The sequence below is a fragment of the Quercus lobata genome, chromosome 4, assembly GCF_001633185.2.
Source record: "Quercus lobata isolate SW786 chromosome 4, ValleyOak3.0 Primary Assembly, whole genome shotgun sequence".
Taxonomy (NCBI): Eukaryota; Viridiplantae; Streptophyta; class Magnoliopsida; order Fagales; family Fagaceae; genus Quercus; species Quercus lobata.
In genome coordinates, this window is record NC_044907.1 from 76,640,604 (window position 1) to 76,658,692 (window position 18,089).

Here is an 18,089-nt window from a genome sequence, read left to right on the forward strand (position 1 = left end):
TTAAAATCTCAATAAGCATGATAGACAGTGAGTCCAAAAAAGAAGAAGCAGCATGATAGACTCATAGACTCTAGAATTTAGAGAAACGCACATTCATGAAGAGCCAAGAGGGCAGCAACGACAACTGAAAAAAGAGCCAAACGAACAGCAATGCTTTCAGTTTTAGTAGCCATGAATATTATCTCTGAGAAAAATGAGTGAGTTTGTATTGTAGGGATAGAATCGAGGTGACAGTTTATAAAACATTTCAACAGTAAAATACATCTTCTTTATAAGGCAAATTAGCTACTACGATCGGTTAGACAACCCTGTTCTTTCACATGAATAGTATATCTTACTCATAAATTTCCCATATATGACTCACTACTTTTTCAGATTCTTTTTTATTTTTTGACTAATTTTAAGATCCTATGTAATAGATGTGTGAGATGTTTCATCCGTATCATTTTTTGTGTTTCACTTTATGTTTCATCAATTACAACTTGTCATGTGATTATTTTTTTCCATTTTAAAATTTGACTATTTTATAAAGAGAGTTAAACAAATACATGACAAGTTATAATTGGTAGAACATAAAGTGAAACAAAAAATGTGGAATAGAGGATTTGTATTTGTTTCACACATATGATTCACTTTTTTTTTTCGGAAAGAGAGTTTCAACTTATGGCGTCTGTTTCTAATGATAACTCTTTATTATCAGACCAAGACACCAATCAGTTTTTAGTGTAGGCGGAGATTAAATCTCAGGTTTCTTATATAACCATCAAAGACTTTACTAGTTGAGATAACTGGAACCTACCATATATGACTCACTTGAAGTACGAGAAGCCATTCATTTGCACTCAAATTATGAATTCTATAACAAGTTATTGGGTGAAGCAACTTTGCTTAGATTTATATTGGGTATAACTTAAATCCAACCCATATATATGTGTGTGTGTGCACGCGCGCGCGCGCGAACGATTATGAATGATGGTCACAATAATGTACTTCAATTTTAAATTTAGCAACATAAAGTTAGGTGCTAAATGATTACCATAAGGGCTTTTTTTTTTTTTTTTTTAATATTAAAAATAAAATCAATATTGCTAAATGATTACCCTAAGGGTTTGTGTGATTTTGAAAAGGTGGGTGGCATTTTGATAAATAGGAAAAGTTATGATGGGCTTGGGCTGAATGGGTTTATAGGCCTTTGGACTTTAGCTTGGGGGTTTACTTGGGTTTAGGCTTAACTCAAAGTGGGCTTGGGCTGAGTGGTTTAAACTTTAAAGGGGTTGGGTTGGGCCATGTGATTTAAGGGAAAATGGGTTTGGTTGAGGAAAAAATCCCTAAGGGTCTAATTGGAGGAGTGAAAAAATGGGTTGATAAAAAATGGAGAGTGGATAGAAGAGATTTAGTTTTCTCCCATTTGTGTTTAGTTGGGAGGATGAAAAAGTGAAGAAATGGAAAACTTATTTGTTTGGTTGATAAGAAAAATGAGAGAATGGAAAAGTGAAGTTGGTATAAATTTACAATTATGACCCCATTAAATAAATAAAAAAAGTAACACATTTTTAAATAAAAAATTTGTATATATGCAAGTGGTTGGGAAAAAAAAAGCATTGGGCATGGACAAAACCCATGTGCACAGTGCACATGGGCATTTTCATCAATTTTTTTTTCCACTCTAGTTTTCTCCCCATTTTAAGGAAAAAACATTTTGGTGAGCTCGAGAGAAAACATCTGGGCCCTCCCATCTCTTTTCCTTTCCCCTCCCAACCAAACACCCTCCAAAAAAATTTCCCTCCTCATTTTTTTTGGGGGGGGGGGGGGAGGGAGGAGGAGAACAGCTTTTGCTACAACTATCCTATTTGACAAACTGTAATTGGTTGTTTGTTACTATCACATGGACCTATCATTTTTTCTTCACCACTTACAATCTACCATGTAGACAATTATAGCAAAACTTGTAACATTTTATGTAGTCCTGAAATTTTTTATATTTTTTTGAATCCGGTCAACGGATGTCTTTAGGTATTTATTAAAGGACAATTTTAAAAAAATTTTGATACTACTTTTATGGGAAATATAAAAAATTGTTTAAATTTTTTTTTCCTTTTTCTTTTTTCATAAAAATTTTCTGTGAAATTTCAAATACACGCGCAGGGAGAGAATTAATATTTTTCTATTATTATTATTAATAAAAATCAAGTCCTACAGGGTAGGTTTTTTTTTTTTTTTTTGGGAGAATCTATAGGGTAGTTTGTTTACCCTTAGGAATGAAAGTTAATTATTACAGGGATGACGACACACACAACTGACAAAAGTTTTTCCACTAAGGCAAAATCCATGAGAATTACGGTGATCACTTCCATATATGGTCTGACAAAATTTATTACAAGGAATTTCATTGCATACTGGCATTAATGGAGAGTCGCAACTGCATTTGGTTCTGTATTTACTTGAAACTTATTGCCTGCACCATCAACACATATATACTATTAATAATTTCTAAATCTAAGAATTCTAATATATAAATTTTCATATAATTAATCCTTTTTTTTTTTTAATTTCGACATACAAAAATTCTATATAACACCAGTATAAATTTACAAATTTTTTTTCTTAAGCTTTTTTTTTAATATAAATTTATTACTCACTAAGGCCAATTACTAAATAATTGAAATATTGCAATATTTGCTAGAAGTATTCAAGAGAATAATCTAGAAATGTGCTAGAAATCAAAAATCACTTCATTGTTTCACGTTTCTTCTCTTTTTATTCTTTATTTTTTAAACAGAATATAGACTATGCACAAATAAGGTGTTCTTCTGTTTTTTTTTTTTTTTTTTAGACACGATATTTTTTTAATTTATGACATCCATTCTATATATGATAATTTCTTTTTTATCATCAGGCAATTGGTTTTTATTGTAAGCAGAGTTTGAACTCTAGATCTCTTATTCGACCACAAGAGACTTTATGTTAATTTTTAGTCGAAATTGATGGTCTTCTTTGATCATTGTAAGTGTTAAATATTTATTTTATTTGCTAAAATATTATTTCAAATTCTTTAACATTTTTTATTCTTTACAAATCTAAAATCAAATTTGTCATTCTTGAAAATCATGATACTTGTTTTTAAGTTACCCAAAGTAGTCATTTCTCATCAGAAATATGCCCCCATCCCGAGTTTTACATCAATACAGCTATTGATAATTATTGATATATTATCATTTTTCATGCATATGTATGTGTGTGTGTGATCCACTCTGTAATAATTGCTCATATTATTTGGCTAAGACACAAATCATTTTTGGGTGTTAAATCATATTTATTCTATTCAAAATACTAAAAAACAAAAACCAAGAAATGAAAATTAAAAGCAATATGATTGACAAAAGCAATGAAAGGAAATATTAAAATTACTGTAAACTGATATTTTTTCTATTTGTCGAGACCTCAAATTTCATGGCCTCTTGGTGTGGACATTTCTTTTTCTTTTTTCTTCAAAACATGTTTGGATGAGAATGTACTAAAAACCTAAAATATTGCTTACCAGTCACAAGGAACTTATAGCAATTAGCCTTTCATTCCCAAATTTTTTTTAATAAAATCTCATTAAGCATGATAGACATTGAGTCCAAAAAAGAAGAAGCAGCATGATAGACTCATAGACTATAAAATTTAGAGAAACGCACATTCATGAAGAGCCAAGAGGGCAGCAACGACAACTGAAAAAAGAGCCAAACGAACAGCAATGCTTTTAGTTTGAGTAGCCATGAATATTATCTCTGAGAAAGATGAGTGCGTTTGTATTGTAGGGATAGAATCAAGGTGACAGTTTATATAACATTTCAACAGTAAAATACATCTTCTTTATATGGCAAATTATCTACTTTAGACATGCCTGTTCTTTCACGTGAATAGTGTATCTTACACAAATTTCACATATATGACTCACTTTTTTTTTTCAGATTCCTTTTTATTTTTTGACTGTTTTTAAGATTTTATGTAATAAATGTGTGACTATTTTATAAGGAAAGTAAAACAAATACATGGCAATTTGTGATTAGTAGAACATAATGTAAAAAAAAAAAAGTGATACAGAAGATTTGTATTCGTTTCACATATATGATTCACTTGAAGTGTGAGAAGGTATTCATTTGTACTCAAATTATATGCATTTCTTCTTCTTGTATATAAGTGTTAAGCATGTGTGTGTGTGATGTGAGCTTGTAACCAAGTGAGGTATTAAAATAATTAAACCTAAAGTGGAACCAGCTATGTGGAAGTCGCTGTTGGTCCATACCTCATGAGGTTCTCAGCTTGCCCCTGCCCTTGGGAAGAAATGGCACACCCATCATCCACCACAGGTGGGTAGCTCTTCATTTTAAAAATAATATTAATAAATAAATTATATGTATGTGTGTACGAAGTACGAACTATTATAGATGATGGTCACATTAACGTACTTCTATTTTAAATTTAGCAACATAATTTTAGGTACCAAATGATTATCATAAGGATTTTTTTTATATTAAAAATAAAATCCATATATATATATATATTTTTTTTTTTTTTGATAAACAATAAAATTAATAGTTGGTAGTGAAGGAATTTAAACTCTTCATGTCTCAATTGGAAATATCAAGGTATCAACAAGTTGAATTACAAAACTCAAATGGTATCATTATATGCATTAGACAGATGAAAATTAGAGTTTTGGTTTCTTTATACATATGTAGTTTGAAGTCACCCAATTTTGCTCCACCTTTTTTTCCATTTTTTTTACACTGCTAGCAGCCAGCTGGTGCATTGAAGCAAAATAAATTTTGCTTTACTAGTTCTATTTAGGCCGCAACTTCACATGGACTGCACATTGTATCACATTTTGCTAGCTTAGTCAAATCAACAAATATACTTGCAAAAGATATGGGGATGTTGGATATGTACTCAAAATCATCCATCCTACCATTCTTCAAGTGTAAGATAATAATTTATTGATAAAATAAAAAAGTGCTACACGTGTAATAACCAAGTCACATGAGTTGACTTGAAGATAAAAATCAAACTAAGCTCCATGTTCAAGAAGCTCAAAGGTAAAGTAAAGACCATTATAGGGGTGTGACTTGGTAGTAAGAATCTTGTACCACTTCACATAACTTCTTGGCAAGAGTCGAGTAGTTCGAGCAATGGCACTTTAATAAATGTGTTGTCCCCACAATGATAGTTATATCAAGACACCAATAGTACACATGGTATTACATTTACTGTTGGAGACATGTGATCATATGTAAGAGAAAAATTCCACTCTAGGAGATCAGATCATTATACACAAAACTATGGGAGGGTGGGTTAGGATTTCAAGACTTAAAGACGCTCAATTTGGCTCTACTAACTAAGCAGGGTTGGCATTTGCCTCAAGATGAGGATTCAGTACTGCTAAGTTTTTAACTAACAAAATATAACCCTCAGAGCATGTTCTTATGGGAAAGTCTCCTTGCTGCATGACCACTACTTAAACAAGGTATTTGGGACTAAAATATATTATTAAAAAGTTATATGACTTATTAAAAAGTTCATGCCACTAAAATAAGTATATGTGGATGATTTATTTAATTATCACATATGTAATAGGTTGAAGGAAAATTCTTCAAAATTGGTTTGAAAGTAAACTTTTTACTTAAATTATTTTATAATATACAAAATAAAATTTTGAAGAATACATTTTTAAATTTACTTTAAATCTCTCCTCGGTCCTCAAGAAGTAAGTTGGTTAAAATTACCCAAAAATAGAGATAATCAATTGGCTTACACTTTTCCCCTCTTACCCCCTCTTCAAACAAAAATAAAAGGACTTTTTAGTTAATAAATACCTAAACTCAAGTTCCATATCCACTGGTATCTAGAGATCCTTAATGTTACCAGAAATATTGGATTGGATGGCATAAAAGCTCTCACCACAATTCCTTCGCTTTCTCTTTGGATTTTTTTTTTTTTTTTTTAAATGAATTTTTTGAATCAGTCTTATTAATGATTTTTTTTACTACTAGAATTAAAAAATAGGACAAAGTTTGGCTACAACTCCACTCAATATTGGATGAAAATTTTGACAAATCCACCATTAGATTATATTTTCTTCTAAAATTTTGTATAAATAATAAGTTTATGGATTAAATAGTAAATAACATTTTGTGGGGGGTAAAAGACCAGGAGGTCCATGTCAATTTCCTCATTAGGCCAAGGGCCCAGTCCAAGAAAAAACCTCTCATCGGCCATGGAAAGAATTCTCCTCGGCATGGATGTAGCTAAGGACAAAGGGAGGGCAACCTGCCACTAGTAATGACACTCCAGATCATTCTACGAAACAGAAAAAGTACTAAAGCAGAAAAGGACAACGGAGAAAATGGAAATGTCAGAAGGAAAAGTTGCCATGATTTCATTCAGTGCCTTGTGTCTGACATAGTCATGCTTTTCTGCTTTTACAACCACTCCCAACAACTGAAGGGGAGGGCTGCTAGGACAAGTACCTACCCTGGGAACCCCATTCAAGAGGAAGAAAACTACTATAAAAAGGGAGTGGAGGGAGACAGAAGAGGGGGCTGAGACCCCCCAACACACCAGAGGCACCAAAAAAAGCTCATCGGACCGTGCCAAGGACCAATCCTCTCTAGGAAACTTAGTCCATCTCAGCTTGATCATAAAGAACACCGTGCTAACCGTTGTCTATACAATAAAGCCTAACTCTTTGTCCATACCGGGCTCACTGGTCTAAGGTCTCATGCATCTTGGGTAGGGGCTAAAAAACGTGAACCTACAATTGGCGCCGTCTGTGAGAAGAGCTTGTGCGTTAGCGAATGCAACGGTTAATCACGGTGGGATCAAACTCCTATTAGCAAGAGTCCCTCAAGAAGACCATCTTGGCGGTGATACAAGCTACACGAAAGCCTCCCCATTATTTCCAAGAATACACCGTCATTGTCGTGACTCAGCTTCCACTCAGGTCTAAACTTCGAAGCGTTGATTACGTGGGAAGGATTGCTAAACGGAGCGCTATTCTAGGGGCTTCTGCCGTCAGATGTGTGCCTCGTGCACTTGTCAAGGGGCTAATTCTCGCGAGCCTAATAGTTCGGTTCGCTGAAATCCCTTCGGAGAAAGAAGCCGAGGGCTAAACCAAAGTCTTTTGAAGCGGTTAAACAGAACCGTAGCTATATCAGGTCCTCGGACCTCCGGCTTTGAGGAAATTAACGCGCACTGACAACTTTTTAAATGACCGAGCGCTAGACAGAACCAAGGTTTTGCATGGTCCTCGGACTCAAACCTATGGGGAAACTAGTTACTCCAAGAGAATCTAAGTACTAGATAGAACCAAGGTCTTGTATGGTTCTTGGACTCAAACCTATAGGAAAACTAGCTACTCCAAGAATCTAAGTACTAGACGGAACCAAGATCTTGCATGGTCCTCGGACTTAAACCTATGGGGAAACTAGCTACTCTTAGAATCTAAATACTAGATAGAACCAAGATCTTGCATAGTTCTCGAACTCAAACCTATGGGGAAACTAGCTACTCCAAGAAAGTCTAAATACTAGACAGAACTAAGGTCTTGCATGGTCCTCGGACTCAAACCTATGGGGAAACTAGCTATTCAAAGAAGAATCTAAGTACTAGACAAAACCAAGGTCTTGCATGGTCCTCGGACTCAAACCTATGGAGAAACTAGCTACTCTAAGAATCTAAGTACTAGACGGAACCAAGGTCTTGCATGGTCCTCGGACTCAAACCTATAGGGAAACTAGCTACTCCAAGAAAGTCTAAGTACTAGACAGAACTAAGGTCTTGTATGGTCCTCAGACTCAAACCTATGGGGAAACTAGCTACTCCAAGAAGAATCTAAGTACTAGACAGAACCAAGGTCTTGCATGATTTTTGGACTCAAACCTATAGGGAAACTAGCTACTCCAAGAAGAATTTAAGTACTAGATAGAACCAAGGTCTTTCATGGTCCTCAGATTCAAACTTGTGGGGAAACTAGCTACTCTAAGAATCTAAGTACTAGACGGAACCAAGGTCTTGCATGGTCCTCGGACTCAAACCTATGGGAAAACTAGCTACTTCGAGAAAAACCTAAGTCCTAGACAGAACGAAGGTCTTGTGTGATCCTCGTACCTCAGGCTTTGTGGAAACTAACACGTGATGGTACCTTTCTAAGCGTTCAAGCTAAGTTCATTCATGCCTCAGTCCTCAGACCAGACGCCTAAAGCAAGTTAAAGTTATAAATATCATCGGAAATGTGGAAAAGAACCCTAGTACCCGGCGATCCCCTCGGACAGTTTACTCTAGGTTACACGTCCTCGAGCAGTCACCCTGTTCGCAGTACAGAACATGCGGTTGTTTTCCTGGTTAGTCTTATATAGTTAACTTACTTAAAGTCGGCGTTGTTGTGCCCATCAGTTTTGATAAGTTCAGAGTGACAACTCTTTACCATAAATGGCATCAGTTCTAAGTACTATTCAAAAGAAAAGATACCAGTACATCCATTCATAAAATAATTATTGCAGAAAAGAAAGGGTACGCAAAATGAAATAAAATCGTCTTTTTATTAGATAAAGAAGAAGTACAAAGTACATAAAAGGGCTTAGACAAGCCTATATTAGAAGCTAACTATGAAAAAAAAAGGTACACGGGAACGAAAAATCCTCAATCTTGCTCCAGCAGCAATCGAGTAAGTATGGATGGCATCGGCGGTGGAAGAGAAGAAGAAGCGGAAACACCCGATCCACGATCTTGCCCCAGCAACAATCAAGCAAGTATGGATGGCATCGGCAGTGGAAGAGAAGAAGAAGAAGCAGGAACACTAAATCCCCATACTTGCTCTAGCAGCAATCGAGCAAGTATGGATGGTATCGGCGATGGGAAATCCAAACCCTCACATGCGTGACACACGGCACCGAATGAAAGTCCAAATTTTGTCACACCAAAAATCTGATGTGACCTACACCTGCTTCGGATTTTGGCTGAAGGAAGAGAGACTTCTTTCTTGTCCAGTCGAGGGGGACAAATATCTTTGGCCTTTGTCTCCCTTGCCCTGACTGGACCATTCTAAATCTTGGAGACACCCGAGGCTTCTGAAGAGGGTTTGGTTCCTTCACGACCATTTCACTCCCTAAATCTCAATCACTCTCATAATGGGAACTTTAGGAACATTTGGGGAGTTAGAAACCTGAAAAACTTAAGGGTTTGCGAATAAAGGAGAATGATCTCCCCCCATATGTCTTATATAGGGGGCAAACCTAGTGGCAATCAATTCTCCCAAATCTCCAAAAGGAATTACAAGCGAGATAAATCTCGCTCAATTTCCAAAACAGTCTTCAGCCGTTGGATTTGCGTCACCTCGTGAAGAGACCCTAATGAAAGCATACCTCGTGCACCAAAACGGCAGGAACGCTGCTTGGATAAACTAAAAGAATGTCTCACAGCCAAGAACGTGCCTCAGGCAAGCGAAGAGGCTCTAACATTAATGGAGGGCAAGATTTGGCAAGCCATGACAGAGGCCCGATGTCACCAAAACCCTCCTCTCCGACCGAGGAGCCAGACAGCAGGATTTTGAGGGGCTATTATGGGAGGTAAAAGACCAGGAGGTTCATGTCAATTTCCACATTGGGCCAAGGGCCCAGTCCAAGGAAAAACCTCTTCTCGGCATGGATGTAGCCAAGGACAAAAGGGGGGCAACCTGCCACTAGTAATGACAATCCAAATCATTCCACGATACAGGAAAAGTACTAAAGCAGACAAGGACAACGAAAAAAATGGAAATGTCAGAGGGAAAAGCTGCCATGATTTCATTCAGTGTCTTGTGTCTGATATAGCCATGTTTTTCTACCTTTACAATCACTTCCAACAACTGGAGGGGAGGGCTAATGGGACAAGTACCTACCCTAAGAACTTCATTCAAGAGGAAGAAAACTACTATAAAAAGGGAGTGGAGGGAGACAGAAGAGGGGGCTGAGACCCCCCAACACACTAGAGGCACCTAAAAAAGCTCCTCGGACTGTGCCGAGGACCAATCCTCTCTGGGAAACTCAGTCCATCTCAGCTTGATCGTGAAGAATACCGTGCTAACCGTTGTCCATACACTAAAGTCTAACTCTTTGGCCCACTCTCTACAAATTCATTGTATCGGGCTTACTGGTCTAAGGTCCCATGCATCTTGGGTAGGGGCTGAAAAATGTGACCCTAGACATTTAATTAACACAAAATTGACATGCGACTTAAGAGCATGAAAGACATACAATCCAACGGTTAAATTTTCAAAATGACAAAATTTAGTTACAAAATTGGTTGTAGGTTTAGTGTACAACCTTATTCAATATCTTTTTATTGGATATGAATTTTGAAAAATCCACCATTAGATTATACCTTCTTCTTATACTCTCCATGCTTGTAAAATTTCTAAAAAATTAAAAATCAATAGTTATATCATCAATAAATTGTTTAAATTGCAATTTTTTTTTAATTTAAGATAATGCATAAAATATAAGTTTATAGATTATATAATAAATAATATTCGGTTAAATTTTCAAAATATGTAGTAATTTTTATTTTATTGATTAAGGTAAACTTTGTCATTTTCAAAATATGTAGTTGTGTTAATTTTTTTTTAGTGAGAATTGTATGTTAGTCATTTTTCCTTTTCTTATTTAATTAACTAAATTTAGTTATAGGGATTAAAAAAAAAAAAAATGTAGGTTAACTTATTTGTATGTAAATTGACTGTTGACATAACAACTTCTTCTACTTGTGTAGTTTAACTATGTGTGTCCCCGTGCGCGTGTGTGGTTCTGGTGAATATAACATCACCTTGAGTATTTTCAATAGCATCAAACTGTTTGGTTTTTATATTTTTTTCAAAGTTAGATTTTTTTTTTTTTTTTTTTTCCTCATTGTCATAGCTTCATCAAAATTTTTTTTTTTTTGTTTGTTTGTGTGGGGGGGGTGGGGGTGTGGAATTGGAATTAGATGCCAGATAGGACATAAAAACATAAGTTTATTTGTAAACGAGAATTCAAGGTAACCTCAAGCTACTGGAGCAAGGCACACGAAATCTACAGCTAAAAAACGATACGAGAGAATCCAAGACATTGAGAGAAAAATGGAGAGGAATAACTGAAGAGTTTTCCTGTTCTCTCTTCTTCTTCTTCTTCTCTTTTTTTTTTTTTTTTTTTTTCAGAAGTTGCACAAATGGGGTTTATGCCTCTTTTTCGTTCAAATTCAAGTCATAGAGAAAAAATGGAGAGGAATAACTGAAGAGTTTTCTTGTCATTCTAATGTGTTCAATGTACTGGGAACCAGCTGGTTCACACACAAAAGCTACTAGAAACATTAAGGAGGAGAGCATTTGGATAGATATATATTGCAATATAGAACAAATTCTGTTTGATGTAAGCTGTGGCAATGATACATGCGCTGAATTGACCAAAAAAAAAAAAAAATACATGCACTGTAAAATGATATATATATATATATACACACACACCGAGTAGAGTATGCTACTGTTAAAACAATGGGGGAAGTGAGATTTAATCCTACTTCTCTTAACAGAAGAGAGCAAACTATACCACTGAATTACAAGAGATAGCTTCAAAGTTATATCAGTTTGTCAATAATAAGAAAAATCAGCTAACCTCTCCACAATCCACATCTTGTATCAACAAATCTCACTAATTACATGTATTTGGGTTCAAGTGAGGGATCAATGATAATGACATCAATTGTGGTGTACCATGTCTGTGTTTCAAACCTTACCTCCCTCTCCTCATTATATACTAATCTCAACAAACAAAAAATTACATGTGTTCAAAAAATCTCATAATCTTTGATTGTAAGTACCCTCTGTTCTTTAATGGGCAAAGTTTAAGGTCAAAGGAACCTTGGTTGCAGACACAGAACTAAGGACAAAAATAATTGTTGGCTGATGCCACTCAGCCTTCACAACAAAAAACTTTCAATTCAGAAGCTATCAAATCTACATAAATATTTTTTTAAGTCCTATTCTGCATTACTACCCTGAAAGGGGTAAAGAGGAATCTCCTGATCGAAGTCTATCAGTTGAGACATTGGAACATCGGTAACGTTTATAGGAGATCCTGGTATCACATCAAAATAAGCTTGAATAAAAACACTTGACTTACTTATGTTAGAGTTTCATGAATTAATCTAACCCTTCATCTTTTCTCAGGACAAATAATTTCAAGGAGCCACCACAACAGTAGCTTAGAAAGCACTGATCCTCGTCAGAATCTTAACAACACAAAACAAACAATACAAAGATTAAAGATTTCAGAATCATAGGAAGCTTTGGGGTAAAAATCAGTCAAACAAGAAAAATGTGCATTGATCACTTTCTCAGAAATCCAGAACATTAGACAATCCACATAAGTATCAAAAATAGAATCATTTATATAAATTAACACGCTTTAAAGATGTAAAATGACAAATCACCACCTGGTTTTGAAAGCATCTAAAGTTGTAAACCAAACATAACATGAAAAAAATAAAAACTGTTATCCCTCCCAACTCAATTGGTGGTAACAAAATTGAAAAGAAACCAGAGAACATAAATGCAGCAGTCTGAAAAGCAACTATAGTTGGTTGATAACAATGTGACAAATTATTTATAACTTGTCCTCATAGTCAGAAAGAGGGGTCATCTGCTCCTTCAAGCCCTTCCTCTGGCGGATATCTGTTACAAGCTGCGCAGCTACAGATCCAGCTTCCAAAGGATCAGAGGACACAATGTCCCAATGATCAAACACACACTGGGGGAAAGCCTGCCCTGAGGTTGCAGCTCTCAAGTCTTGAGAGAATCCAAAAGACTCTTTAACAGGTAGGTATGCCTTAATGTTGTAAAGAGGTGTACCAGGCCTCTGCATTTCCTCAAAAACATGTCCACGTTTCCGGTTAAGAACACTGTAGATACCACCAAGTGCCTGCTCAGGAGCTTGAATCTCCACCATGTACACAGGCTCAAGAAGCCTGGGCTTGGCAGTCAACTGGGAAGCATAAATAACCCTCCTGGCAGTAGGAATTACCTGACCACCACCTCTGTGGATGGCATCAGCATGAAGCACGACATCACAGACTTCAAAACAGATACCTCTCATGTTTTCTTCAGCCAATGCACCTTCCTTAGAAGCCCACTGAAACCCAGCAACAACAGAATCCTTAATTTCATTGAGGTACTGGACTCCCTTACACATATCAACCACCATATTAGGTCCAGTAGTCTCAGGGCCAAAACACCAGATTTTCTTTGCAAGATCCTTATCCCAGCCAAATTCCTCAGCCAAGATTTTGGAACGAACTTTAGGATCATCCCTTGGACCAATACGGCCGTCATCAATGGCCTCTGCAAGCCCCTCTTCCATGGGCCGTGCTTCCATGTACAAACGGTTGTGCTTGTTGGGTGACTTGCTCATCACAACACGGGATGACTTATCCAGGACTGTCTCACGGAAGGACACAATAGGGTCAGTCTTTGATATCTCCGCTCCACCCATGAAATCATCCTGCAAATCCTTCAAACAGATCTCAAGGTGGAGTTCTCCTGCACCTGCAATGATGTGCTCTCCAGACTCTTCAATAGAACATACAACCATAGGATCTGACTTGGCCAAACGTTTCAAACCTTCAACAAGCTTGGGAAGGTCAGATGCAACCTTGCATTGAACAGCCACACGCACAACAGGTGACACAGAAAACTTCATGGCTCGGATTGGGTGTGCATCAACCTCCTTCTCATTTGTCAAAGTAGCATTCTTGGTGATATATTGATCCAATCCAACCAAAGCAACTGTGTTACCACAAGGCACATCCTCAACAGTTTCCTGCTTCTTCCCCATCCAGATAACAGTTCTCTGCACACTTTTAAGATAAAGGTCCTTCTTTTCCCCAGGGACAAAGTTTGGACCCATAATTCTAACCTTCAAACCTGTGGAGACCTTGCCAGAGAAGACACGACCAAAAGCAAAGAACCTACCCTTATCTGAGGCAGGAATCATTTTTGATACATAGAGCATGAGGGGCCCTTCAGGATCACAGTTCCGGATAGCAGTAGCATAACTATCATCAAGGGGACCCTCATACAAGTTTTCAACGCGATACTTTTGGGCTGTGGAAGGGGATGGAAGGTGAAAGATCATCATTTCCAAGAGGGCACTACTTGCTGGCAGCCAGTTCTGCATGACACGCTTCATCAACGGCTTCCCCATCAACTCCTTCTCTTCTGACTTCATGGTAACACCAAGCTTTGCCAGCATAGGCCACAACTTATCCTTCTGATCATTCATACAAGTGTTGATTATCTGCTTGATAGGTTCATAACAGAACTGAACGAAACCACGCTTGCAGGTAGGAGAGCCAGTGTTCTTAGTTGTCCACTTCTTGGTAGCAGGATCAAAGAAGTTCTCACCCCAGAGTCGTTCCATCATCTTGGACTCATCAACTCCAAACTTGGAGGCATACATCTTGGCAAAATTGGTTAGAGTAAAAGCCCAACCATGCAAACCAGCAGAGAAAGCAACTGTGCCTTTCTCAGGGTATACCTGAACATCACCAAGAAGGGGATCTTCATATGTGGCCATGATGACATTTGCATTCTCAATAACCTTCTGGAATGATGTGTAAGCCTCCTCTCCATCAACCTGGAGCTCCAGGAAGCACCGGTCCATCTTGTTAACTGTCAAAACAGGTCTAATCCTCTCTCCCAGGGCTTGTCGGAGCACGGTTTCTGTTTGAACACAGACACCCTCAATACAATCAACCACAACAAGAGCACCATCAGTAATGCGAAGAGCAGCTGTGACCTCAGATGAGAAGTCAACGTGCCCGGGGGAATCAATGAGATTGATCAGGTACTCATTTCCATTACGCTCTCCCTTGTAGCTCTTTAGAGACTCATTACTCATCTCGTAATAGAGAGAGATACCCGTGGATTTGATGGTGATTCCACGCTCTGCCTCGTCAGCACGGGTATCTGTCATGCGGACATCACCAGCAACTTCCTGAGCAATGATACCAGCAGCCGCCACAAGGGAATCGGTAAGTGTAGACTTCCCTGAATTTGTTTTAAATACATCATCAGAACTTGTGCCAAGAAAACACTCCACATAACATAATAAAACCATATAAGCCATTCTAAAGAAAGTATATATGGCAATAGTTAAAAGTCACAATATTACATAACATTACGAGGAAATCAACTAAAAAGATAACCATAATGCAGGTATTCGTGCCAAATCAAAAATACTCACTGAAGTAGCAACACATAGTTAACAGCATCATTGTTATACATAGAACAAAGACTTAAAAACTAAAATCAAATTGTGTTTCAAAAATTAAAATCCACATATCTCTTGACTGTAACGGAAAAACATCCCAATTTTGCATGCTACAGTTACCAACTACTATGCCTCCAACCACCAATGACAATTTTATTACTAGACTAGTTGTTTCTTGCTAGAAAAAATAGATTAGTTAGAGAAGCAGAAATAAAATCCACATCAATGCAACATTTAGAAATTGAAGTGATCTCTAACTAAATTAGATCTAATAACCCAAAGTACAATAGAAACTATACCATGATCAACATGTGCAATAACAGACATGTTACGAATGTTCTCCTTCAGGTCCATAATCCTGCGGAGCTCATCAGCAGTGAACTTCACCTGCAAGCATCAAGTATATTTCTCCATTCAGATAATACAAAGCGAAAAGAATAAAATCGGCAAGGGAAGTACTGAAGAAGCCAGATATAATAAGATACAAATCACGTACCATCTTGGCTAGCCTTTAATGTGACACAAAAAGTATTTGCACAGAGAGTTCTTACTCCAAGAATCAAATTAACACCTGCCCACCTAAACGATAACTTTGTCACATTTAAGTACCAAGTACATAAACAGATTTATGGTTAACACAAGTTATACTCTTTTTTTCTTTTTCTAATAAGAAGAACACAAAGTGGCAATTCTTGAAAAATTAAGATACAAAAGAGTGAGAATATATATATATGTGTGTGTGTGTGCTATTCATTTATGGGCATATTTAGTGTTTATTTTAAGTTTTCAAATTACATAGCAAACAATGACATAGGACATGACATTTTTTGAAATATTAAGACAATAAGATGGGGATATATATATAGATATATATACACACACATACAATAATGCAAGGCGTCTCTTGGGATTATATTATAATCTATTCAACATTAATAAGCACAAATAATAACAAAAAAACCCTCACAAACATTAATAACAATAAGGTCCACAATAGGACTACAAATCATAGTCACCAATCAACAATCTAAGCAACAAGTTTCCAAATACTTCTCACAAAAATTATATTGAGCTCAATAATATCATACACACGCCATAATTTAATAGGCCAACCCATCATAGAATCACCACTCAACAATCTAAAAAAGCAAGCTTCCCACAGCCTCTCACAACAATTATATCGATATCGATAATATTATACACACACCAAAATTTACGAAAGAATAAATAGCAATATCAAAATAGGCCAACCCATCTAAAAAAAAAATCCAAGCTTCATATACCCTCTCGTAACAATTATATATTGATTTCAATAATATTACACACCCCCCAAATTTTTATATATATTTTTATCAAACAAAAAGGGTAACTTCGGACATATATAATATATTATTATAAAGCATAGTTTTGTCCACAACATGAGAACACAAAGAAAAGAACACTTTTTTTATAAGATTCACACACACAGACAAATTTATATAATATATAATATAAGAAGAATATTCCAAACAAGAATATAAATCATTATAAAACGCTAAAACAAAACGTGGGTTTTGTAAATCTGAGGCTAAAAAACACGACAAACATGCATATTTGTTAAGAATCATTAACAAGACATTATCGTTTCAGATCTTTAACAAAAAGAACACATGAAAAACGCGAAAAACAAAACATACATAAAACTCTGGCTCTGTTTGGAAGAACAGACGAAAAGGAAAAAGAATTTGAAGAGAGAGCAGAGAAGAAGAAGATGAAAACCTGAGAGAGAAGGGTTTGTTGTTGCCTCCTCGAATGTTTGTTTTGTGTCTGAGAGAATAAAAAAAAGGTGATGAGAGTGAGCTATTTATATACGTGTGTGTGAGGAAGTAGGACCGCCTAGGGTTTCGTACTGCTGGGCCAATAATATGGGCTTTCTGACCCTTATTTCGCTTTTCTCTGTCTTCTGTGGGCTCCATGTTCAAAAATCCTAATTTACTTAGATGAAGAAATATAAATTAAAAAAGATAATATATATAAAATATATATTACCGAAGCATATGCTGACGACCTTGTTTCTAAAAACCCCCCAAACTTTGAAAAACTTTAGAGTTGAGACGCACACAGCCACACCCATAAAACCTGAATATCTAGCCACCCTTGCAATTTGGACCTTATTCACCAGTCATAGCTAAGGAAGTCCTTACCATACCATACTGGCCAATATTTTTTGTTCTAGCCAGTGAATTGATATCAAATTACCTCTAAAATGTACCACTTGATACTGGACTGTATCAGAAAATCTAAATCCGGTAGTAAAAAAAAAAAAAAAAAAAAATTAGCGGCGGAACTCACGTTGATGTGATTATCACGTTTCCAATTGTCATCTCCACGTTGCTAGCCATCTCCCTCTCCGACTCCTCAAGTTTTCTGAGTCCACCCCTCCCTTTCTTCTACTTCTTCTCCTTCTTCTTATGCTTTGGTAGTTTGGTTGGACCGTCATTTATTTTTCTTTTGTTTTATGTAGCTCTTGGTTTATGAGCTCATGTGAATTTACTGTATTGTCTTCTTTTTTTTTTTTTTTTTGGTAGAACTGTTAGATATTTCAATTTTACACAACAAGCCTTTCATTTGGTAACAAAAAGAATGTGTTCATTATTATATATTGTTATCACCAATTGATTATATCACCACGTTTTTTATTATTATTAATGCTGAAATTTAAGTACTAATAGATAGGTATATTAGTTAAAATATGCACATATAATTTTAAGTATTTATATAAACTTTAAT

General features: G+C 36.2%; 1 protein-coding gene across 2 annotated transcripts; it reads right to left on the reverse strand.

Annotated features, from left to right (window-relative positions):
* Positions 1-12,421: 12,421 nt before the first annotated feature.
* LOC115987361 (elongation factor 2-like) lies at positions 12,422-17,133 on the reverse strand. Of its 2 annotated transcripts, none has more exons than XM_031110883.1 (4): positions 17,079-17,133; positions 15,817-15,899; positions 15,620-15,707; positions 12,422-15,097 (listed from the first exon to the last, which is right to left on the reverse strand). In XM_031110883.1, exons 2-4 carry the CDS (start codon positions 15,817-15,819, stop codon positions 12,657-12,659), a joined length of 2,532 nt encoding a protein of 843 aa, XP_030966743.1. In that variant the 5' UTR covers positions 15,820-15,899; positions 17,079-17,133; the 3' UTR covers positions 12,422-12,656. The 2 variants fall into 2 exon arrangements, with proteins under 2 accessions (XP_030966743.1, XP_030966742.1); XM_031110882.1 differs by having other exon boundaries at positions 15,817-15,891; positions 17,079-17,125.
* Between the last annotated feature and the right edge of the window lie 956 nt (positions 17,134-18,089).

What these genes read in the sequence shown, in the direction of transcription:
- LOC115987361 (XM_031110883.1), bottom strand. An exon ending in TATTGCACATGTTGATCATG is followed by an intron (nt 15,098 to 15,619) that starts GTATAGTTTCTA and finishes AAACAAATTCAG; the next exon opens with GGAAGTCTACACTTACCGAT.